Source organism: Botryllus schlosseri, chromosome 1 (genome assembly GCF_051294905.1).
Source record: "Botryllus schlosseri isolate E-star chromosome 1, Bs_hap1, whole genome shotgun sequence".
In the NCBI taxonomy this organism is placed as follows: Eukaryota; Metazoa; Chordata; class Ascidiacea; order Stolidobranchia; family Styelidae; genus Botryllus; species Botryllus schlosseri.
Genome location: NC_137236.1, coordinates 12,735,155 through 12,761,511, shown reverse-complemented (window position 1 = coordinate 12,761,511; position 26,357 = coordinate 12,735,155). Strand labels below are relative to the sequence as shown.

General features: G+C 39.5%; 2 protein-coding genes across 2 annotated transcripts; one reads left to right on the top strand and one right to left on the bottom strand.

Annotated features, from left to right (window-relative positions):
• Positions 1 to 313: 313 nt before the first annotated feature.
• LOC145441902 (uncharacterized) lies at positions 314 to 19,567 on the bottom strand. Its single transcript, XM_080319855.1, has 8 exons — positions 19,496 to 19,567; positions 18,782 to 19,098; positions 18,170 to 18,313; positions 17,983 to 18,105; positions 10,675 to 10,827; positions 2,379 to 2,555; positions 2,122 to 2,314; positions 314 to 1,727 (listed from the first exon to the last, which is right to left on the bottom strand). The coding sequence occupies exons 2-8, from the start codon at positions 18,986 to 18,988 to the stop codon at positions 1,681 to 1,683; spliced, it is 1,044 nt and encodes a 347-aa protein (XP_080175981.1). The 5' UTR covers positions 18,989 to 19,098; positions 19,496 to 19,567; the 3' UTR covers positions 314 to 1,680.
• Positions 3,682 to 7,836, top strand: LOC145437666 (uncharacterized). Its single transcript, XM_080314951.1, has 2 exons — positions 3,682 to 4,596; positions 6,121 to 7,836. The coding sequence occupies exons 1-2, from the start codon at positions 4,351 to 4,353 to the stop codon at positions 7,834 to 7,836; spliced, it is 1,962 nt and encodes a 653-aa protein (XP_080171077.1). The 5' UTR covers positions 3,682 to 4,350.
• Positions 19,568 to 26,357: the final 6,790 nt, after the last annotated feature.

Here is a 26,357-nt window from a genome sequence, read left to right as displayed (position 1 = left end):
GATACAGGGCTTTAGTCGAGATTGATTACTTGGTGACTCGGAATTTACTTGTACATATTGCTCCTAGTCACGAGTCAATTCACATTTCTGAAGAGCCGATTGCAAGTATAATCAAATCAATTTTGCAAAGAGACTAGAGTCAAGTCAAGGAAAATGAAAGAGTTTGGCCAGGACTCGAGTCATCCCAACACTGGGTCATAATAGTAACACGATTTCAGCATGCAAGGATTTCTTAATCGCGGAAAACACGCTGCATCCGGGATAGGAGTTCTGTAAAGGTTTTATGAATACCCTGCTGTCAAAGCACCAGAAGTTCCTGCACAAAACCGCTCAATATATTTAAAAAGGCTTTAGCGTACTATACTTGACATCAAAAAGAGGCAAAGCATTATACATCTTGATGAGACACTTGAACGCCTAATTAGGGGATCTTTGGAGCGTAAAATTATGCCTAACCTAAATTGCCTGAAATGGTAGCCAGTAGTAGCCTACATAAAAACGTGGTCTCTTCATTTCTGTGCGATAATTTTCGGCGGGTTAGTGCCCATGAAATGCTTGAAAAGTCACACATCACGCATTGCATCTGTTCGTAACAGTGAAGTTTGTCAATGCGAATGCGCCAGTTATAAGGATGATAGCAAAGTAGCATCAAACGGCGTTACAGATGAGAAATGTGTCGAGAAGAACGAGCTCTGTTTGAAACCTGGCGAGATGATAGACAGGAACAAGTCTGTCCCACCCACATCCTTGACAATCAGAATTCTCGACCTTATTTACCGTCTCTGGTACGCTATTGGGTGACGTCGGGGTGTGGCGAGATAGCGTAGTGGTATAGCCTAATCCTCAGCTGTAACAGATATGGGTTGCGGGCTCGAGTCCGACCGAGGTCGACTCCAGAATTCCTAGTTAAGTGTTGGTGGTTAACTTAGGCTCCGCCTCGCCATCTCATCCGTGTACGCGTTGTGTTACAAAAGCCTAGACGTTGGTCGTTCTACAAGTCGGCAGCTACGGAATAAAAATAAAGAAAATTGGCTTGTTGTAAATGACCATAGTAGTCGACAAACACCACGAATACCACAAAAACAACAAGCAACAGGTGATCTGGTGTTGTCGAATCTTACAACCTACAGTTCGTGTCAGTGGGATGAAGGGAATCGAGACGAGCAGCATATTCAATATGATTAACTATTAACTTGTAGCTGCGAATGTAGACTGATTAAACCCTATTTTGCCTTCAAGGCCGAAATTCTATCAGCAATGATGAGTTTTGTCAAACTGATTCCAACCAGTGACGTAGCAGCCATTTGACGTGATGACCTTTTCGTTTTTGTCAACACAACAAGATTTCCAGTAAATATAATTGTAAAGACTGAAACTATTTCAAAATTTGGGCGGCATTATCAACGAAAGCCAAGGGCGGTAGCTTATAATCCTACCCACTGATTCCAATCAACCCTGGTATTGTAATTCGGGGCTCCGTGCTGAAAAGATTAGAAAATGAGATTGAATGAAGTTCGGGTAACAGTTTTTGAACGAAATTTGTCTCCGGGTGAAACGCGAGATCCAACTATTACGGCAATCGGCATCCAATAAGTAACGCTCGGCAATAAACTTCTCTTTCTTTTTCGAGTTTTGATTTTTACTCTAGATAGAATACTCCAAATGTCACTCGCACATTTCTTACTGCAGCATTGCGTCAACACACCACCAGGCATCATGATCCCGTTCTGAAAAAATATTAAAATCGATAAGAATCGATGGAAATTGATCCGTTGAATCCGGCGACGCGCTACGAATTATATTTCGCTGTGAAGCATATCAGTCGAATGAATATGAAACTCCGATGAAATGCATATTTCGCTTCATTTAGGGCAGACAATCACTTATCGCCAAAATATCACTCGACTGTCATAAATTCCGCATTATTCGAGCGTTACTTCTGCGTTGACTTGAGTAATAACGGCAACAACCTTACCACTTTTGCATTCGCATGTTTCCATGTACTAAGTACACCTCGCTTTGGATTGATTTCTGGAGTAGCATTGCTTATGAATAAATTTCGTCCACCGTTGGCACATTTAATCGCATTAGCCTATAGCACAAATGGTAATAATTACTCACTGGGGAGTAAAATTTCCAACTCGGTTCCGGCATCCTTTGCCATCACTTTCACTTTTTCCCAACCATTTTCTGCTATGATATCGTAATCAATGTTATCCTGATATACCAGCGTCAGTGTCTTGCAATTGATGACGAGAAGGATAATTTCATCGAGTGAAGCGCGATATCTTATCACGCATCTGATGCATCCTACCTGTAATTGGTAGATCTTGTTCAAAATATGTAAGAGATAGCCTACCGGAAATGACGATAATTACTTTCATTTGCTGACAATCTTTAATTATTCGCTGAATACCATCCTTTTCCGAAACTAGGAAACGCCAGTGGATTTTGACGCTATGGCCGCGACCAGTAATTTCATTCCCACTCATTAAAATATCGCCGTACTCTTTAGTCGAAATCCTCCCGTTCAGAGCAATCTCCAGCAATTCGACCTAGAATGAACATGAACACGAATTTCAGAATCGTCGCATCTGTTTCCTAAACTAGCTCGGTTTCTTTAATCAGGTTAACCGACTTTATCTACAGAGCGTTTGTGGCACACAAGACCTTAACAGCAGATAAGTGCCACTGAAAACTTTTGTCATTAATAATACTAATAATCTACAGAGCTCATATTCTATGACCATTTTTATGTGCAATGTATCCGCAGGTGCTGAGGATTCAATCGGCTACGTAATTGGCTTTCCCTGGGGTCAATTTATCCAGACGTTTAACTTAAAAAAGCTAGAGATTAGTGGTTCTCAAACGGTGTCACTCTCTGAGCTGCATTGGAGACTGTACGTTTGGTATGATAGCCTACTTATAAGACTCATAGCGAGATAGCGTATAGTGGCGCGTTCCGGAGTTTCAGCACCAATAGGTTGTGAGTTTCAGTCCGACCAAGGTCGACTCATGAATTCCCGTCAATGTGTTGGAGGTTTATCTCGGCTCCACCTGGCAATGTGATCGGCACAAACGGTGCCTTACGCAGGCCAATTGAACGAAAGTGGGCCGTGCTGCAAATCGACAGATCTAGAACCAGAATGAAGAATACCTGCCAGGTGTATATGACCAATGTAGTTGAAAAAGACCATGAATAAACGACAACCGGCCTGTTTTATTGATCATGGTATTCGAAATATCATGAATCTTACAATACCAATCTTATCAAACTTAGGCATATATGCAAACTTCCACTACTTGCTGGATGTGATATATTTTTAAACAGTTTTTATTTGTTGGCGAAACCTCATATTTCTTGCACGCGCTTTGCTTTTTAAAAAGTAAACGGTAAGTTTCGTTACGTGCATGTATCACTTTTATACAGAGGTGGTCAGTAACGAAGTATTTCTACTTTTTCGAAGTACTCAAGTAGTTTTGCTCTACTTGTACTACTTACTCAAGTAGTTCTGACTTTCTCTACTTCTACTTCTACTTCACAAAATGCAGTGACTTACTTACTTACTTTTCGCTTTCTACAGTTTGTCAAGTAGAAGTATTATGCTACGGTAAGGTCATTTTCGTTACGTCGAGGTCGTCCAGTCATCAAAAACATGACAGTGCACGCGCTGCGTAATATACATCAAACCTGACTGAGCATCCTGATATCGATTATGACGAAATAAAGACTCACGTGTCAAACCATCGCGACATTGAGGACATTCATCTTATCTCCACTCCACTGCTGCTGTGCTTCTCACATGTCGTTTTTTGGCGGGGTATTGGTCTTTCTCGGTGTGGTTTGGAAAACTTGCTGCTGACTTACAGTTAAGTGTGATAAGCATAGCTTCGCACGCAGTGGTTTAGGAGCATGGGTTCGCGGGCTGTCATGTTTAATGGGCACTCTAGTGTAGGGTTTCCCATCCCAGTTATTGCTCTTACACTGTATGCGATGGATAGAAGTAGCTGTTCGCTTTCACATTCATTGATCGTTCTAACCATATTTGTGAGAGTTGAGTAGAAATGTATTAAGTCTCAAAATGATAATCCAATGTATAGAGCTAAATTCTGTCTGGCCTGCTCAGCATGGTATGGTATTGTTTCAAATCACGCAAGGCAGTTGACTACCGGTATCCTGTGAAAAATATGCTATACTGCCTAATACATAACGTGGACGGACAGAACACTAACCGGATTAACAATGGTCCTAATTTTTGACGGATGTATACTAGATGCATTCCGTGGGTTTCTAGAGTGGTATGATGTCAATACTGAGAATAATACTGATATGAATTTTCAGATTGTGTTATGAAGTTGCTGCATACGTATGTACATGTACACGTGGTTTTTGCTATTAGTATAGCGATCGTTGAGGATTCTTCATGTGACATGGACGCCAATAATAATAATCCATGGCCCTATTTGGCGCCTTTGTTTGAGTTCAAAGCACGACAGGGAAACTCGCTGAAGTTTGCATGTATAAAATGCCAGCCGAAGAAAACGGAAATCTCTGCATACTGCAATTCCCCTTCCAATTTAGGGAAGCATATTATGGTAAGATATGATTTGTCTATTTCCAGTAATTTATTCGATTGTTGAAATGAGTTATTTCCAACACACATGGTTTATTACTTCTTATTTTGAGCAGATCAATTTATAAAATCCAGTAACTATACCGGTATTGCTGTATGTATTATTGACCGAATATCTGATTCACTTAGGCTACTAGTTGTGAAGCATCAACATATTGTGCTCCGAAATTATCTTTAAGCTAATAAGTAGATCGTTTTTTTACCTTAAAAGGAGAAGATTTTGACATTAGTTGACATTAAAAAAGTTAATTTTGACCTTGTGTATGTAGATATGGTGTTTTCCCACATAATGTTTGAATTGTACTACTTATGTTAATTTCTGGTTGGAACTGTCTGTCCATATATGTTTTTTTGACCTGAAAACTGACAAATGTTTACATGATAAAACTTCTATTTCAACAATCTGGACCTATGAAGAATTCCAGTAGTTACATCACGTATTGTGGTAGAGATAATTAAAATTTGTTGTAGTTGAGCGAAAGATACTCTCCTACATTCTCGGGTAGAAAGTGTATATCCTTATAATAAGTAGTTTGCAAAGAAGGGAGAAAGAACGTTCAATAGCAGCATGCAGTTGTTGACTGGTTGCTTACACTGCTGGTGACACACCGCGTTGCTTCATTCTGACAATGTTGTCTATACATCACAATTATTCATCATGCGCTTATTGATGATAGAAGCAGCGCCCACGCAGTCTTGCAGACTTGGACAACTAGAAAATTTTCAGCTTTTCTGAATTAGATTATAATTAGAATTTGAGCATGAAAACATTTCACAAATTTGATTAGAATTAGAGCATGGAAACATTTCACAAATTAGATTTGAATCAGATTACTGGCAATTCGCTCTGATTTAGTGAAATTAGACAACTAGAATTATCTAGTTGTCCAAGTCAGCAGTCTTGCTTCAGTTAGGATATTGCGGTACGTTGAGCATAACACCATGTCAGCCTTTATATTTAATATGACCGTTTATGATTCACGCTAAGTAGATAATGGGCCGCCTACAATGGTATGCCTATAAAGTAGGCTGTAAAATGTCAAATGATAAGTTCACTGAAAGTGAAAACATGATAATTTTTTTACCTAATGCCGCAATTTTGACATGTCAAAAAATGGCCCTACTTATAAGCAATTTGAGTGTCCCTTCTGGCTGGATGTTCAAGTTTCACCTGGCCCATGAAATTAACAGCATATGCCATATTACGAATATAAAATATCTGTTATTCCTGATATTTTCTGTAGTTTGTAATATTTTTGCACTGCAGTCGAATAGCAAGTGTATTTTTTACGTAATTTGTTACATAGGCTATGATCCACTTCATTATATCGGTCTGCCAACTACCCCTCCCGTAACTAATATTGAAATTGTTCTGTGCTTTGTCTCTGAGAAGTAGGTCAAATTTGTTTGATCATGTAAGTTCACATACATCTAAATTTTGCACGTATTTGAGGTTTTCCGGTAATAAGTTAGTATTTCCTTTTAGGCGAAGCATGGATCAAAGAACCATGAATATTATCAGGATCTGACAAGAAGAGCAAAGAAGAGAAAGATTGCTACTATCAGCACTGCCACCACCAGCAAACAGAGAAAGCTAACGGATGTGGAATTTAATAGGAAAGCTTCCCAGGACAAATTTGAAAAAAATCTAATGCGTCTGATTGAAGAAGGTGCCCTACCATTCAGTTTTGTGGAGTTACCCTCATTCAAGGACCTAATGGGTGATTTTGGTGCTCAAGTAATCAGTAGAGCAACTTTGAAGAGGAAGATGGACGAGACGGCAAAAACGGTGAAGGAAAATCTTATTACCGCAATGAGTAAGGTCGACTACATTGCAACAACGACGGATTGCTGGTCAGCAAGACGTCGAAGCTATATAGGAGTTACTGCTCACTGGATAGAAGATTCCAACCTAGAGAGACAGAGTGTCGCATTAGCGTGTCAGCGCTTGAAAGGCTCACACACCTATGATACGCTTGCAAGCGCCATTGACGATGTGCATTCTGCATATGGCATACGTGATAAAATTGTGAAAACAACAACTGACAATGACTCCAATTTTTTAAAGGCTTTTTCTGTGTTTGGAAATAATGATGATAACAACGACGGCGACAGTGAGGGCAGTGATGACGAGGAGGACTCAGTGGAGTTTGCCAATGCTACAGAATTACTTGATGAACAACCAAGTTTGGAGTACAAACTACCGCCACATCAACGTGGCGCTTGTCACATTCTACATTTGATTGCTAAAAAAGATGCACTGGATGCTGAAATGAAGGATGAAAAATTCAAAAAGCTCAATCGCTCTACTTTTGGAAAACTATCTGCGGTGTGGAATAAAGTGGGCCGTTCTACGTCGGCTGCCGAGATTGTGGATGCTGAATGTGGTATTCAATTCCTTCGGCCAATCTGTACAAGATGGAATTCGATGTATCTAGCCGTGGAAAGAATTGTAGTAATATTGACCAGAAACAGAGGGGAAGCAGCACTGAGGAAGGTTTTCAATTCCTTCGAAGTGCCAATGCTGACTGCCGTAGAGCAGGACTTTGTCAAAGATTACTGTGCTGTGATGAAACCGGTTGCCAAGGCAATTGATATACTACAGTCGGAGAAGAATGCTTATATGGGTTGGCTTCTTCCAACACTCCAGCAGTTGCTCTGTAAGCTTGAAAGAGCACAGGATTCATCTTCTCATTGTAAAACATTGGCAAATGCCATTATTACTGGCCTAAAACTCAGATTTGCTACAATGATCGAAGATGAACAGTTGATAAGCGCAGCTATTTTGCTGCCAAAATTCAAAACTAACTGGACGTTAGACGACACTAAAATCCAAAAAGGTCTCGTGTACTTGAAAAAAAAGCTTTTGCAAGAAGAGAGTAAGCCATCCGAGGCAACCTCCGAAGAGGATGAGGAGGAGGATTTTTTTTCTGCGATGGAGAAATCCAGCCGATCTGCTTTTAAGACACATACTGAATTGGAGACATACTTGTCCTCCAAATCTCGGGGTATTGATGTGTTGAAGACATTGCCTGCCCTGAAAAAGCTATTTCTAAGACTGAATACAGGTTTGCCGGCATCTGCTGCATGTGAGAGACTTTTTAGCTCGGCGGGACTTATTTTCACCCCGAAGCGAGCAAACATTGGTTCCAAAAATTTTGAGAACCAGCTACTCATCAAGTTGAATAAGAAGTACATTTGAATGGTATATACATATACATATACATATTGAAATGAATCCGAATATTTTCGGCTGACACTCCTCATGGGTAGTGGTCAGCAAATAGTAGAGCAGCGGCTCTCAACCAAACCAAATTTGCAAAATGATTGATAACCTTATTTTAAATTTTGTAATCAAAGGTAGAAATAAGGAGTTTCGCTTCTTAACTGCTAAAAACAACTTCAAGATGAGCAGCTAGATAGAAATGAGTAGGTTGGACGTTCATTGAAAAATCCGTTTCTCACTTTAGGTGAGTGAGTTGTCATGTAATATCATGAATGTTGTGATACCCAAAGGTGTCGTGGGAAGCGTTTCATGTTAATATTCGTCACCATCAATATTCGTTGAAATAGAATTTTGGCACACGGTAATATCGAATTGAACTCGTGGATTTTCCATACACGACCACCTATTTTAAGAAATGCAGCTGTGGAGTTCGATTTAAGATACTAAAGGGTCCATCCTATTTCTACATATTGTATGTTGTTAATTAGAAGAAAAGTCATTTACTGCTATTTATCACTAGCCTACAGTTAATTATGGCACAAGATAGATGACCGCTGCACAATAATTAAGCTAAATTTGAACTTAAATTTGAGGAGGTCCACAGGGATCCATGACGGTCCAGAAGTGGTCCGCAAAGACATATAGGTTGAGAACCACTGTAGTAGAAAATTCAAAAGAACATAGTTTATCAACAATCGTATCACAAAATATGACGTAACCAGCATGAAATTTCGAACATGAGAGCGTTAAATGCACTATTTTTTGATAGTACACGAACTCCTTTTGTTAACACAGCCTTGGCTGGTGTATTTAGATAAAAGTCGACTCCTAGGCACAATACTCGGGTTCATTGCAATATGAATATACTATTCAATTGTGTATTGAAGTTCTGTACCTCCAGGAAGTTGTTCAAATAAGTACATCTTCAAATCGAAACAAAGAAGTTGCATTCATTGAACATTGGTGTGGTTGTGTATCAATGATATGACACCTCATTTGAGTGACAGAATCGTCATCTTGAGAGTTAGTTTTATAGACAGTCAACAAGAGCGTATATTTGACTTTTTTGAAACTACTTACTTACTTGAGTAGATTTACAGTCAGTAAAAAGTACTTCTACTTCAAGTAGTTTTAGGTTGCTTACGGAAGAAGTACTTCTACTTGTACTTGAGTAGATTTTTTCTTCGCTACTTCTAGTTGAATAGCTTTCTTGACTACTTTGACCACCTCTGCTTTTATATGAGGGGAATCGTTATGAAAACTTCTGAAATAGCACCGGCATCTCGGTAACTAAATATCCTTTCGAAGATTTCACCTAATTTTGGTGTCTTGAGTCATTTGCGTCCGTAGTGAACACGCATCCTGCAATCTCGAAAGTCGCCACTCCCGATTAACAGCTCAAAGTGTACGACCCTCCACCAAATCAACATTTTGAAACTATTTACTTGAGTAGTTTTCAAACCTTTGAATTTCTACTTTCACTTGAAGTAGTTTCAAGTACATGTCTTGGAAATCGCTACGTCTACTTGGATTTGAATAGAAAGTTGCGGCGTTATAGCTACTTCTATTTGAGTAGAAATACCGACCAAATAATTTGAAGACTTAATAGCTGTGGCAGTCGAAGAACGGACACAACAAAAATAACAAGGGTCTATCCATCCACGTCCAAGCCACGAAGATTATGGCACTGATTCATAATTCACCGTTATCGCTCACTGAGAAGCACGCGCCGTTTTAGATTTTGGTAAACATGGCGTATGCCTATACTATTCAGCTGATGTACATTGTGTGCGTAAGTTAAGAGAATCCAACCAACGACTGTCACAAGTGTCATACCGATCAAGAATGTGAGCGGCATAATGAAAAACGTATAACAGGGTAACCGAGCTAAGTTTATCGGAGTATATTTAGTGATAGAGCTTGCGGTGCATTGGAGTTCGTTGGCTTTCCAAGTGTCCTTTTCATTTCATCGAATCGTGCACAATATTTGAGACAGTTTGAGACAGTTTTGAGGACACAAAACTATGCAATGCATGGATTCTTAAAAAAGTCTAGCTAAACATGTGCAGTGTACGAATGTATCTGACCTCATATTTTTTAACAAAATCTTCAATCAACCACCAATCGAGATGAACCGTTCTTGTTCCGCCCAACAACATGTTGCATATCTGAACGGAGTATTTGATTTGTGGAATATAATGACGTAGCAGACAAAGTGTGAGCTCCTTAAATGTTACGGATTGCAAAATCAAGCATTAACATACATTATTGCTACGATATCATATTATTATTAAACAAATATATTATTAGGTAAAATAGTGACCTAAGATGGATGTTCTCTTAGGCTTCTTGAAAAGTTATTTACAAAAAAAAACACTTCGTTCCAGCAACACCGAAGGGTTGCGATTTTGACTATTACGCTATGAGCCAGATCTATAATGGTCTTCAAGAATGTGCTAGAGGCTTACCTGGAAATAGAAGGAAGGGCACGAGCTTATTCTGGAACATTGCTGCTTACGGAACGCAGGTCAATAACACATATGATTCATCATCATCGGCAATAAATATGTTAATAAAATAATCACGATTGACTAAAAGTACCGAAATCAAACAGCAAACTTGCAGAGTCACACTGTCGGTGAAATAAGGCTGTAGCTAACCAATGAATAATTTTATGAATGTTGAAGCGTGATAATTATAGTCACAATGGTAGATAAACTGTTTAAGTCAACCTTACATGATCAATTGCTATTAACGTCAACGCTAATACAAACCAAATGCAATAAAAGCTTGAAACAGAACAACAAAACTGACCCTTCCAATTTTCATGCTTGACATGTTCTTGACATCACTCTCAAAGACATGGAGCTGTTGATCAGGTATTCTGATGAATTGTGGATCGAGAAGTATCGAATAGTATCTCACTGTCTGTAGATCCGGAACCGTTCGGAATTCGAGTATTGATTCCTATGAAATAATATATTAGTTGTTATCGGAGAATCAAATAGGCTACATTGATACCATGAAAAGCATTGACGTATTACAGTACAATAAAGACACATTGGGTGAGTTACAGCTCATTCTACATAGCCCCGATGCAAGGCTTGAAAATATGTGATAGTTAGTCGATGGAGGTATACTAAATATCTAAAATTGAATATCGCAGCTATGTTGATGGTGATGGTGGAATACGGTCATAGTGAGGTGGAGACTCTTATATCGCACGCGTGGTTACAAAGAAGCATGGCTTATATAGCCATGGTCAATCAACAAGAAAGTTTCCTAAAATCATTTCTCAGGCATTACTAAAAATTACATCAATCTCCAACCAATTCTATCGTTGCAAATCTGACTCATGTTTGTTGTAGGCTAAAATAGACAAAGACGAACGTACTTCCAGCTGCACGGGCTTTTTTTTAGAAAGGAAAGGCCGTAGTTTAGTTTTGTCCTCGATGTTTTTGCGGCATATACACCGACTCATGATATACATACACACGGTCTGTGCATATGCATACCATGAGTTCAGGATGTGCATATGCCGCTGGACAAGGAAGGTGCAGATATAGCCTTGTACGGCTTTCTATGTCTTGCACCACCCCTCCATGCTATCCCAGTAATGCATGAGCGCCAAGCAGGGAAGTCATGGATACCACTGTTACTAATCAGGTCATATTTTGTGATACGATTGTTGATATACAATGTTCTTTCCAATTCTCTACTAGTTGCTGACGATTACCCCTGACGAGTGTCAGCCGAAAATATTCGGGTTTATTTCAATATGAATATACTATTTAATTGTATATTGAAGTTCTGTACCTCCAAGAAGCTCTTCAATCAGATCTTTGGTCTCACCCGGTCGGGGATCAAGAAGCCGGACGCTTCACCATTACGTTATCAACTGATATCAGCTGTAACTAAACAGATGTTAACTATATCCTCTTCTGCTACAAAAGTAATCATTTTTATCAACGAACGGTCAAAAGTATTCAGAGCAACATTTATACTTACGACCAGAGTTGGATCAATTACAATATTTTAACTCAATTACAATTACAATTACAAGTACTTCCTTGCATGTTTCAATTACATTACAATTACAATTACTCAATGCTAAAAATATCAAATTACAATTACAATTACAATTACTGTCAAATATGTAATTGATTACAATTATAATTACAATTACTTTTAAACAGGTAATTGATTCAGTAAAGAGGTGTTCTTTGACAACCGTCGCGACGTAATTAGCAACAATCTCAAGCTATTCATGTTTCATTCCTGATATGTAGAATACCCTTTAATTAAAAAAACTCGAACGTCTTCGAGCTATTCCTAATCATGAGTACTGAAAACTACAAGCACAGAAAAATGTTTCAAGCGACTGTTAAGAACCAAAGGTTTGAGCGACTAACAGAGAATAGGCTACCCTACAGGACAGTCAATGAAATGCAATCAAACGATTTGGCTGCTCAGAGCTGAGTCAGGATCATGAAATGTAATTCGTAAGGCGTCAGCGATAAGGATGATACTGATAAGTTGCGTAAAATTAAAATAAATGCAAAAGGAGAGAACCTCTTGATAACTAATAATTACAATATTTTGGTTCGGATTTACATTTTCACTTGCTCGGAAACTGTTAGATTGCATTTGATGAACATTAGGGTGCGAAAAGTTTCTGGCCCCAGTAAATTTGGCCAAGATTGAGATAACATCTCTACAAATGAGTGATCAAGTTTGGTGGAGCCTTGGTTGGAAACTTGAATATTTTTTGCTATTGTTGCAACAAGCCTCGGTACTGGTCAGAGATTAAAAAAACTTGGACCGTGGTGTAGGAAATGGTTCAGCACAGGTTTCAGATGAGTTTAATTGCTGTTCATCCATTTTTGAAATATTAGGATTTAGTTTAACCCACTGGTTCTCTAACTTTTTTAAACACGCCCCCATTATGACAGTGAATATTTCGTGCCCCCTTATCGTCATAGCACACAATGAAATCAGAAAGTTAGCAATCCTTACTTATGGTTTGATGGTATGGAAGGTTATGACTGTTGATCACAGAATTCTCCAATACGAAATTCAGACTATACACCGAGCAATAACCATAAAACGGAAGTTAATCGGGCCAAGCGCGGAAAAGATTTCAGTTCACTGGAGCGTCGCGCCCCGTTCAGATGCTTTCACGACGCCCAAGGGGGCACGTCCCCAGTTTGAGAACCACTGGTTTAGCCTATATTGTAATTCAAAAAGTTTTCTGTTGCTACTGAAGTATGGAAAACAGTTTAGCGTGACTGAATTATCCAGTTACAACGCAGCACGTATAGAACACCGATGTTAATAGGCTAATTATTACACGTGGTGACTGTTTACTAAGCCCTTAAGGCCCCTCGTCGTCATCCTGGTTCGTATCGGATTTTCACTGGTGCGACGAATAAATGATTGATAAAATGATTATTTTATGTTGTGATTGTCAGGTTTCCATGAAAATGTAATTGAGATTGTAATTGAGCAAAATTTTGATCAAATTACAATTACAATTACAATTACACAAAATAGAAATGCTTCAATTACAATTACAATTACATGAAAAAATGTAATATATACATTCAGCTCAATTACAAATTACTATTGATCCAACTCTGCTTACGACATCACAAATAAAATGTAATTTAGCAGTACAATACAGCTGATAGGCATTGTACCATATTGTACATCCTGACAGCTTGTTCTTAAGCATAAGCTTGCATCGGGATGGTGATAACCAGGGCTGTGGAGTCGGTAAATTTTACCACCGACTCCGGCTCCGACTCCGACTCCACACATTTTCAATATACCGACTCCGACTCCGACTCCGACTCCTGAGTCTTTAAACGTACCGACTCCGACTCCGACTCCGACTCCGACTCCTGGGTCTTTAAACGTACCGACTCCGACTCCCGACTCCGACTCCGACTCCAGCATTACTACCAATTTACCTCGAAAATTATATGCCACATTGTCGGATGAATGACTATCATACAACCATTAAACATATGCAAACATATGACTAACTGTGGCATGCTGAATTGTTTCATTGTGGCACAGCTCGAATTATTCGCTATGCAATTAACATGAAATAAAGATTTGCTAAATATCCTTCCTTATTCAAGTTTTTACAACATGGACTCTCTAATATCCTGAAATGTATGAATCATTCAAATATGGCAGATATCCAATCCTGTATAATAAAAATGTAGATAAAAAATCCAAGTGTAGCTCTTGTGTATGACTCAGCAACTAATAAAGAAATTGAACTTACCAATTTTGTCACTACACACTATCCTGATTACAAGCACAATCACTCTTACTACTAGTAATAGACATTGGTCATAAATGGAATTTAGTTAAGTAGTCAAAGACCATAGCCTATGTCTAGTCTACATGTACTTAATCAAGTATTCAAGGATTGGGACTTGCAGTCTTTCTTAATCATTTGTTCGACCCAAACAGCTAAGCTACACTACAAATATTTTTAATTTTGTCAAATGGGAAGCATCGTTTGGTCATATTTACATATTTTTACAATTTTACAAAACCAGCCGATGCATTTTCTCTGTCACAGTATCACGGTATAATTCCAAAAATTTCATCAATTTTGACTGCATCGCGAAAACGCATCTTGCGATTTTCTTCCCCTCTGCAACTGAGTTGTAATTTGCAAGTAATGTCTTTTATCTATATCAGGATGTGGGCAACTTTTTCGGCGAAAGGGACACCTGAGATTTACGAACCATTGCGCGGGCTACGGGAATGTTGATAACCTCTTTTTAGTCGTCGATAGGAGCGAACCGAATTATGAAACATTGCAAACAAGACTTACATCACTACGCTCTAAAATTGATAACATTATGTCATCCAACTGTGCAGTGCGCAATCAGGCCCTGGTCGCGCGAAGCGCGAAATTTTTTTGCAAGATAACGACTGAATTAGGCTATAGCTATATCAATAAATATGTCGCTAAGATACATTGGGGGTCGCATCTGTATACCACTGGGCTCATTTGGCAAGGACAGGATTATTCGACGTTTAGACATAGCAAAATCGACGGTATCAGGGAACATGCCTCTATCATTTTGTGCAAATGTTTTGTCGACGATCTCGCTGCGAGTGCACAAGCGAAGCCGTATCTCCTAATTGCGAATATAGTTATATAGACTCAATTCTGTGAAGAATATGTATTTATAATTTTCAAAAGGGGGCTCAAATACTGAATGCAAGAAATCTAGTGACAATGAATCATGCGAAGTACCGAGAAAAATTTCAAGTCAAATAAATCTGCTATGAAATATTCTACTTCATGGTCATATACGAAGATCTGGGATAAATGTGGCTGACCCCTGGATACGTCAATGCCTCAGAACTGTTGTTTTAGTCATCATCAAATTTCTCGGTCATGCTAACCAAATTTTGTTTGGCCTTGCAATTGTACCTGATGTCATAAATAATTTCGAGAATTACCTCGCAGGCCGAACCTAACCTTCTCGTGTGCCAAATTTGGCCTGCGTGCCACGGGATGGCCGCAGCTGATCTGTATGGTTAATAATAACAGTGATTGGTGGTACATAAAAATTATATTGAAAATTCTTTGAAAGCAAATGTTTTCATGATAGAGAAGTTGGAGTCGGAGTCGGAGTCGAAATCATAGTCATTCTCACAAACTCCGACTCCGACTCCAGTCAGTATTTTCCCACCGACTCCGACTCCGACTCCGACTCCAGCTATTACAGTTTTCACGACTCCGACTCCGACTCCGACTCCATCAAGCGAAAACTACCCCGACTCCGACTCCGACTCCACCGACTCCGACTCCGACTCCACAGCCCTGGTGATAACTAAACAAAAGGTCAGCACTCAAGCAATTCGACCGCAATGTTGATATTTCGCCGAAAGTGCTAAATTTTTTCGAGTCACCTCTTTGCGAATCTGGGAATTAACAGTGAAATGACTGAGAAACCTATTTCATATTGCCTTTTAAATCATCACATTGATATCTATTGTACTCATGATACGCATATTTTTAGTGTTCATGGTATTCAACAACTGTGGCCATTTTGCACCAGTGCGATATTGCTTGTTATTTCTCCGGAGATAGCAACTTGTAGCACGGCGCACGATAATCTAAGACACCGCTTACGCCAATGTGAAGAGAAAAACCATATTTTGGAAATCTGTAATGAAAAGCTCAGCTCCAAGAATACAGTTTTTCTCTCAAATCGTCCGTTGGTTGACTAAAAAAATGTCAGCTTTCTCGCGCAGCTCTGATTCTATTTTGCCATATATTTAACCTAAATTCTCAAAAAATAGGAAAAAATCTAAAAAAGAGGACATTGTTGCGTCCTCCGAAGAGAGCACGTATGGTAACCCTAGCCATGGGTGATAAAACTGTAGTTTATGGAACTCTTAGCGGCCCGCGATCGAGTTTTAGGAGGTCCATGAACGGGCAACACTTCATCAAAAAATTACGAAAACAGATTATCAGTTGAGAATTACGTCATGAGTGGGACTGGAACTATCTTTTCTAGTCAACAGTTATCTTATTTTAGGCATGGGTTGACCTAAATAAAGTTGGAATTGATGTGATAACCGTCCAGTCAATGGCTTCTGAAATGTTGGGGTACGTGCTATCGTCTACAACACTTCGCGATCAAAAACATTTAAGAACCCTTGACTTACGTAGATCGGATAGCGGGGAGCAGCCTTTAATGACCTTGGTCGGACGCGAACCCGCAAGGCCGCAAGCAATCGGTATGGCAGCGGTACAACGTACGCCAGCGTTACCCTATAAGGTACTTGAATTGCTAGGGGGCTGCGAGCTATTTTTACCTTTGAGAGGACATCGTGAGGTCGAAAAGATTGAAAGCCACTGCATTATGGCGTCGATACACATGACTGAAGAACACTGGGTTAGAGGATATGCGTATTGAAGACGATACGGTGCTGAGGGTCCAACAATAATAAATAGCCAGAAGCTGCGGTTAACTATTGCTGTGACCAGGGCCGAAACAGCACTTCGTTAGGCTACCCAAAACGTCGGTCTTAGGACTCCCCGCAGGATGATAAATCGAACTTCTGTGGGGTTTTGTCTCTCATACCCCCATATGGATGTCCGCTTTCCATGCTACTTCTTGAGCGATATTATTTATACCTTTTAGTGAATTTATGTGGCCTTAACGCACGAAGCGAGGAAATTTTCTGTAAATTATGATTGAACCGATCAATAATATCGGTAATTGCATACAAATTACTTGAAATTATTCACCCTCTCTCTGCCCACGTAATTACATTTACCGCTAAAGCTCATTGAGGTGTTGTCTCGGAAAATGCAGGCCCGTAAATAATATTTATAAAAATATTCGGGTTGGCCCGTTGCTATAATGACATCGTAACATAATGTTAATTCTTGACCTCCTGTCTGCTGTGTCAAAAGATATTGGAATCGCTCAAACGAACTTAACTAAAAAGACGCACACGATTTTAAATTGGTAGTTCTTAAATAACAAATAATTTTTCACTGCGGTATGGCATTTGTCTTGTGGGGTTGAGATTGCTAGGACAAGAACATTCGGTGCCTGCTATTTCGGTACCTATGGACATTGGACAACTTTACATATATATGAATGTATATTGAAGCCTATATGTATCGAAGTTTTCCATCAGAATTAGTAAGGGCAGTCCTTTCCGGCCAAGGGTTTCTTGTTGACGTTTGCTCTGGCACAGTTCTCGGGAGTCGCATGTTACATAGCCTAAAACTTCATGTCTTGGTTCGTCGTGGCGCGACTATAGCCGCCGACTAAATGTCAATTTCTATGAATCATGGGTATATTTATTCTTTAGGGAAGAATACCTAGTATTGAAGATATTTGGCAATATGAATTCACGCATGGCGCGAATATTATTTGAATAAGGTTGCATCAATTAACTTTTTTTTAATAATTCATGTTCATTCGCGAAATAATTCTGGGCCACCTTCGAGCTTTTGGGGGTATTCGGTGAGGCAGTGACGGTACTGCCTGTACTTTATGTTACATTGGCGTTGTCTGATAATTTCCCTGTTCAGTTCCAATAGAAATGCACTTCATATTTCACCTTCATATTGAAAAGTCCTTTAAGACAAAGAAAATCATCACTTGACGAATAAACCTCGTCCGCAGTAATTTCGACGATGGATCCTTGTTTGTTCATATATTCGTAGCACTTCAGCTTGGCAACCTGAATATTACATACAAATATCATCACCGCCCGGCAAACAGTTATAATGTCGATCTTCTCTCACGTTCCAATCGAAGTTAGCAAATCTCGGGTCAGAACGAAAACCAAGAAATGAACCAATCGCTTCCGCTAAGAAGTCGCTCCGAGACAAACCCACTTCATTAATCTGGATCGAAGATAAGACATGGCTCTTGTCAATCATTGTGCCCTGTGAACAATAGACATGTTGTTTTTCTCATTTTCATTCCTAACAATCATACTATAACTGGATCTGCATGGGCAAAGTGGATTATGGGGTTATTTGATTCCGAGTCGAGTTCAAATACGCATCTCTCGCTCGCAATGAATACATCGCCATTTATATATCATCAAAAATTGTGTGTTCTTGTCCAGAACGCTTTGTGACCTTGCTGCAAGTCGATCGGGAGTTGCCATACTTATTCGTAGCCTTCTGCAACGTGTTTTACATGTGGAGTTGAGTTCGAGCGTATACAAGGCAGGAATAAACTACGTATCTTGATGGTCCAAATATTTATTGATATGAAGATGGTGTGTTTCGTCACTGGAAAAGAGCGACTTTTACTACTCAACTCGTATGATTGCAATTGTTATTCCACTCATGAAGTCGAATCGTTGTGTTTAGCCCCCGACCTACACGGATGTAGTCATTTCTTACCCGATATCGATCCTTTAGAGGCTTTGTAATAACCTTCAAAATTTCGTCGTTACCTCCGCAGAGGCTCAAATCAAGAATTTGAAGACCTCTGCTCATTGCAATCAGATGTCCAACGATGTGAGCTTGACCTGTCGTTAGCCTGATGCGAGATACATTGATCGTGGAAAGATTTTTCATGAGCTCGTTGTTGCCTGATTCGTAAATCATGCAATAAAAGTCTATGCGAACGAAAGTTTTGTAGTCGTCAATTTCAACCTCCTGGAGTTTGGAAACGATCCACCGAGTAATGATTTTTTGTTTAACCTTTTAAACCGGCACTGTGAGGGAAAGATAGAGTTCGTTTCCGTCTAGTGTCTTGAAAAATTAACTTTTCAACGTGAATTGGTGAATCAGGATGTGATTGCATACGATGCGGAACGATTTCTGTCCTAGAATTTTGGATCTCCGAAATCGGCGTCGGCGTTAAATATTTCCTACAGTCAGGGCATGGTGTAGTAAGTTATGGTATAGTATGGAATATGGAAATTTCCAAGTGTGGTATGGACGTTTCTTTTCATACTTCCATACTTCGGCAGTTTTGCCAGAAACAAGACAATGATTCAACTTTCGATTTGTCAAATCGATTGCATACCTCGGAAAATCGTTGACTGGCATGCCTACGTTCACTTACTAATACCATGCCCTGCCTACAATAGGTAAATGATAATGCCTGACCTTTGGGGATATCGTTACGCGACTCTGAAAAGACGATTCCCACAACGAATCTTCGAACCACAAACCACTGCTAGCGATGGAAATTTGTGGCAACGAAGCGAGAAAAAACGTGTGCATTCATTTCTGCTACAAAGCTCGCTGCGAGAAATTCTTGAATACTCTGGTGACAGAAGAAGAATTTGAAATCACCTTTCATCAGATGACGGCTGAGAAGATTGTTTCCAGGGATTTTTGACATTAGATCTCGAACTTCCTTTGTCGAAACTTGAAACTGCTTTAAGTCGACTTCTCTGAGTACCACTCTTTGCTCCACCATTCCGTGAAACGCCATTGCTTTCAATTTGTTGATTATTGCAAAAATTCGTTCTCGGTTACGAATGTTTTCTATGCTTTGAAGATTTGAAATGATTCGGTTGTACAATTCTGTGACAGTTGAGGGAGGAGGTCTTGTTGGGTCCCTCCCCATCACAATTGCCGTGAGAATCAAGAAAACCGGTACTGATACGAGTTGCAACAATTGTTTCGAAAAAGTTTCTATTTGCACCCAGAGCCCTTCCCCATTCTCTCTAAGTAGAGAAGTGAACAGAGTTTTCGCGTCTTCAGGAGTAAAGCCATACAAAGCGATGATGGCATCTGGCCGAGCCCTAATTGGTAACTCCGAGACCGTGAATTCTCGTGAAGTTACAATCACCCTAACGTGTGGAAGAATGTTGCGAGCTAATATGTTATACATGATGATTGACGTGCTTGCTCTGCTAAAATTATTGATTTTTGTGATATTATTGACATCAAAATCCCATCTTGCTTGATCAAGTCCGTCAAAAATTAAAACCGCCATTAGTTGATTTTTAATCAACCATTCGAATGTCTGGTCTTCCTCCGCCTCACAATTAAAAAGGCCACCGAATAGAAATTTGGATGGTTTGATAAATTTCCCCTCAGGGATGTCCTTCACTTCAATATAACGAATCATTTTTTGTTGACCATACTCTGCAACACTCGACGTATTGAGCGCTTTCCGCGCTATCCTTCGAGTGAGAGTTGATTTTCCAGAACCCGCAGATGCGACGATAGCGGTGAAACCAGTCCCATTATCCGGGCCTACTTCTATCCTTTTCCATATTGATGCCATGAGCTCGTCGATGGTGATCACTTCATCTGTAGCCAAGTATTGCTGATAAAGGCCGGATTCCCTGCTCAGCTGATTTCTAGAACGACCAAATTTTGAGACACCATCCGTATCATTCACGCCATACCGACCCTTATAGAAGCTAGTCACGTCAACTTTTCTCATCTGCAGGTAAACCATTAAATCTGGTTTTTGAAGTTCATCATGCTTGAAGTCACCAAGAACATGGTGTGAAGTCATGTTCCTGGTGTTGTCGTTAATGACCTTCAGCAGATTGTCGCAATTGGTGTCTGTGTCAAATAGATAGATACCGAATGCGATTAGTATGCTACGGCAGTACAGTCATATAACGTTTATTTACACGTCTCTCATCAAGAGCTCGCTGTGGGTTAATGGCAATAAAACGAAGTGAATGAAGCAACAAATTGAGAATTGAGAGAATTGGATTTATGAATTGCATCAATAGAATCCGAATCGTACCAACAATGCGATGTATAGCAACATGCAGCGTACAACAATAGTGCGAACGATAGCCTATACGGCAGTGGTCGGGAACCTATGGCTCGCGAGTCATATATGGCTCTTTGGGGTTTAAGATATGGCTCTTTGACATATTTTTAATTTTGTACCTAATTTTATCGATATTGCAGTAACTTGTTGGTAAATTTTCATAAGAACCAGGATAATTACTCTCGTGGCAGCATAGACATGTATTTGAGACCGCGGCTTATCCAGGGTTAAAGGACTCGGACCTCTTTACAAAATCCTCATTTTAAAGTTGCTGTAGCGCCATCGACCAACATCTCTCGCGAATTCGATATACCTGACGTTGTGCGGCGCGTATTCTGGGATTGCACCATACGTTGATTGATCGAAGAGAATAGCAGACATAGGGACGCCTATATGACAATCAAATTTTAAAACACACATTGTCTTCCTGATTTACGCTGAGAAATTAACTGCCTTGGAAGTGACATTCCAATTACAAATCCTAATTACAAACAACGCTTAGCTGTCGACGTTCTTGATTGGTAAGTAGCTTTCTAGAACGGTCGTTAAGATGTAGGGCGTAGGCGTGTAAGGGAACGTTATGTTACCGCCAAATACTTTGAGAATAGAGAAATCAATTAATATTTTGACTTTACGAATCAGTCCTATAGTTATATTAGATTAATATCAGTTATTATAAATTCTGAGCTATTTAGGATGAATTACGCTGTCACAGGATGATTAGTACCCTATACTAGTTTTTCAGAGAAAGTATGACGCCCATGAGCACGAGGAATCCCATGTAGTGAGTTTGAATTAGTACTGCCATCACGTCACGAATTTTCAATTGTGGCGTAACAATTCATTGACATGTATGGCTCTTTGGGAGGTAAAATGGAAAATATTGGCCCAACATGGTTCTACAGACGAAAAAGGTTCCCGACCACTGGCCTAGAGCCTAGCGAATGTAGTATGTAGAATGAAATCAAAGAAGATGGACCATCTAATAACAAGGAAAGACCACAACTTCACGAGATCTAGTGTGGAAACCTTTATACCACACAGCAATTCCTTCCGGCGACATAGGACGGAAAAGTTATAAGTTGAATTTTATTGCCACCCTCGTGGAAGGGGTCATAATGATTTCCCCACAATAAAATTGTCCGGCGAATCACAAAAGCTAAAACGCTAATGTGAAACCCTTATACAAAAATATAACACAAAATATGTGTGGTTGCACTTCTGATTCGGAAATTTCCCGGCCTGCAGAAAAATCCTAATAGCGATTTAATAATAATGAATCAAATTCCAATATCGGCGTTTACGGTTAGATCTGTTCTATGTCTCCCAACGCATACACAGGGCAAACGCTAGATGACGACGGGAACATAGCAAGCATATAAATATGTGACCCCCAGAACGTGATATATTATCAAGCCAATGTACATAACAGTATATCACATATAGCGGTTCAATTCCAGCCGCCCCTATATTCGCAAATAACGGAATTGGCAGGGTTACGATGTTTGGCAGCCTAAATACAGTCATAAATCTCCCAAACAGAGGCTCTGACGTCGATCTGAGTTGTGCCTATTTCTATGCTTTCTATGTTGTATTCGTCGTATAGCGGTATCCCTTCGTAAACGTTGTGAGTAATCAAAGTGATTTAACCGTTAACGCGGACATAGAAATTTGATTTGCTAGGTGAAAAACAATGGCATCCAATTTTATGCAACCTTTTGGAATTATTTGAGCAGTAGGGCCCGCGAGTGAGCTGAAGGTTTGAATCCGGCCCATGTTATGCTGTCCATGAACACTTCAGTGCACTCCGGATAAATCAACTTTTTCAAATGTTACATATATATATAATTAACTTTTTCATATCGGCTCACTATACGAACCGAAATCGCGAATGGTAATTTTATTAACAGTTACTGAGATTCGATGTGGTCGACCCAGCGGGGAATATGTTTGCAGATTCATAAACGAATTTCGTCAAGTAGTATCAAATATTACTCTGAGAATATATCCTTTCACAGCCTATGTGATCAAATCCACCGGTAGAGTTGATGGGAGGGACTGTTTTCCAAAATTTAGGGGAAGTTATAAATTATCGTGTATCTTCGGGTGTGCCTATTGTTTTAGTCACTTTGTTAGGCTATACTGTTAGTACATGACCTCCTGTCAGGATTGTCGATATTGGGGAAAGATTTTTGAATCGCTGAAAAGTACCAGAAACAAATTTACTTCTGCGGCAGCAGATTGACCACCCTGATCTAGGGTCATCTTGGGTCTCGTTATTCATGTTATAATCGCTGATTGAAGGTGGCGAGTAAAGTAGCATAGTACGCTCTGCAGCTGTAACACCAATGAATTGATCTCCAATTTAGCATTTCTATTACTATGGCAGATTAGTTATTATATTTATGTCGTTATTGTTTTGTTCCAGTATTCGAAGGTGAATCTAACTCTGATTTAATTTGACTTTGGCAATGACATGATCAATAGCCTACTTATCAGGAGAATGCCCGACAACCAGATTATGCCACACTGCACAAATGCTCTGATATCAGCTCATTCTTTGATAAATTCATAAATATACTAGCTATAATTACGGCACGTCAAATGTCCGCTAACTGCAAAATTATAACACGACAGCTTATATGATGTCACGATGCAATTGGCATATCGCATGGTGTCTATATCTCATTATGTTGACAAATTATGGCAACAATTTTATTCAAGTATTCAGAAATGTGATTTTTCGCGTCATGAATATACAATAGTAAATCAGATTTCCCGATGTATGTAGAATGCCAGTCGGCAAGTTCCCGTCAAATAAGACCTACTTGGAAATAAATGGAAGAAATACCAGTATCATTTCGTGTCCGGTCAATACCGAGAAAACCATTACCGAGAATGTCATTACTGAGAATGAACACCACCGAGAATGCCATTACCGAGAATAAACACCGCCGAGAATGCCATTACCGAGGATGGCCATTACCGAGAATGAACATTATCGAGAATGGACATTATCTATAATGTAATGTATGAGATGCAGGCATGAACAGGTCGTGTGTATGTGCATCAAGGCGTTGCCACATTCGGTGTCGTTTCTCAGGTATTAACTTCTCGACAACGTCCATCCCAGTAAGTTAGATTCTTTGCATTGACGATTCTCTGCATTGGCAATATCCATTTTCTGTAATGACCATTCTCGGTAATGTCTATTCTCGGTAAAGTCTATTCTCGGTAATGGTTTTCTTGGTATCGGTATGGAACCCTATTATTTGTGCTGCGGCCCGCGGCGTACTCAAAAACTAGTAAATTGGTCGCAACGAATTCGAGTTTGAGACCCCTGTGTTAAACCATGTGTACCGAAGAGTAGTAATGAGAGCAAGGTAGCACCAGGTAAGGTAGGGCTATAAGTCAAATCGCCTCTCGTAAAGTAACAACGATCAAATTTTGTTCATCTCATTACCAAAATCACTCATTTTTTTGCTCTGATTACTCACCCATTAATTTCCGGAATTTAGGTGGGACTTCATCATGACTGTCATCTGGTAAAAGAAAGTGTTTCGTACTAAGTAAGGTTGCAAACACTCAGTTTCATGAAATTCTGATTGCGTTGCATTTCAGCAGACCGGAGTATCTTTATTGTTGCCTACACATAATTTCGACTCACGTTTTTGTACGTGAAGTAGTCTAATCGTAACAAAACTTTAGAAATCCTAAAGGTTACGGATTTTTTGTATCGTCAATCAAGACAGCACAGTAAAAACCAAGGCAGCCTACCCTACTTAGTATTGTGTTTTTTAGTCTTTATGCGAAGTACATAAAATCATACTATTCCTTTACTCGATATCCAAAAAACAGGTTCATTGCAAGTACGTAAAGGAGAAACCTAGATTGGGCAGATGGACGATATGGTTTTAATTATTAGAGCCAAGCACGCAGATATCGAATCGGGTGGCGAAGTAGTTTACATACAAATTTCCTTATCAAATTATTTCTTGATACCGTAATTAAGAGAACTTGGTATAACGATGATATCTCTTCCCTCAAAGGTAAACTGGCAGTCCTTAAAATTTTGACGAACATGTCCTCCTGAAGTCAACGCGGTAGATCCTAAATTAAAGCGATGCAGATGGCGATTAACCGTGCGAAACGTAGCATGTCAATCCTTCTCTCATTTCATGTTGGTACTATAGTAATTTGGAACTATTGAAACATTAAATATAAATCTTCAAATTCAAGACAGTTATGATTATCGTTGACATAATTCTCACATAATCGATAGAAATAGGGGCCAATACACAAAGTACTGTAAATGGAACGTACGTGAAGCTCAATTCCCCGATGACTCAGGATTCATGTCGGCAAGACAAGATTGCAGTCCTTGTTGCACTCCAGCTATTACAATAAATCAGATAGATGAAATATCGTTTTAGTTGTAAATAGTTTTGCTGACAACACAGCATACATTTATATATTTCGTAGATATATACCTTGTACAACTGTGCATCGGTTCATTAAAAGGACATATATGGTAATAATCGATATTGCCGAACAGTGACTACCCACCACTTACTGTAGACTTGAAATTTGCAGTGGTAAGTATCGTAGTGACTGTTGATAATAACTTGTGACTATATAGTAATGTTGCAGGTTTCTACTCAATTCCAATAATTAGTGATTAGCAAGCTATTGTAAAGCTACTCCAAATGGATGTTGATCACAAGAGGTCAGGTAAAGGCTGCTGCACACTGGGTTTGCGACACGACTAAAACAGGTAATTCCCCGATCATGTCGCGCTCACGATCGCGGTAGTTGTGTTCTGCTGCTCACCGGGACACCGAGTCGTAACGTAGGCCTATCTGTTCTGTAACAACTTAAAGGTCAACTGCATCTTCATAGACAACTTTGCGGAATCATGTTCAGAATTATTTTTATACCGAAATTGCCGACTTTGCGTATTTCAAACTAATCGGAAATTGCCGTAATTTGGACTGAAAGTCTCAATATTGGGTTGTTTACAGAAAAAGCAGAATGTGCATTGTGACGTCAGGTACATGACATCTCTTCTCACCACAGCAGATGTTTGTGTACTACCGATCGCAGGGCGCTTATTTTAGTTTATGGCGGAGGTTTTGCTTGTAACGGATTCGTCAAGTGATATTGAAAATGAGTCTGAGTTCTCAGATGTCGAATGAAAGTATACCTTTTGCACTTACCTACGAA

Coding starts and splice junctions, on each gene's coding strand:
- LOC145437666 (XM_080314951.1), top strand. CDS start 4,351: ATGAAGTTGCTGCATACGTATGTACATGTACACGTGGTTTTTGCTATT. Junction 4,597..6,120: donor ATTTAGGGAAGCATATTATG/GTAAGATATGAT, acceptor ATTTCCTTTTAG/GCGAAGCATGGATCAAAGAA.
- LOC145441902 (XM_080319855.1), bottom strand. CDS start 18,988: ATGATTTACGAATCAGGCAACAACGAGCTCATGAAAAATCTTTCCACG. Junction 18,314..18,781: donor CTCTAAAGGATCGATATCGG/GTAAGAAATGAC, acceptor TATTGTTCACAG/GGCACAATGATTGACAAGAG. Junction 18,106..18,169: donor TTGCTAACTTCGATTGGAAC/GTGAGAGAAGAT, acceptor TGTAATATTCAG/GTTGCCAAGCTGAAGTGCTA.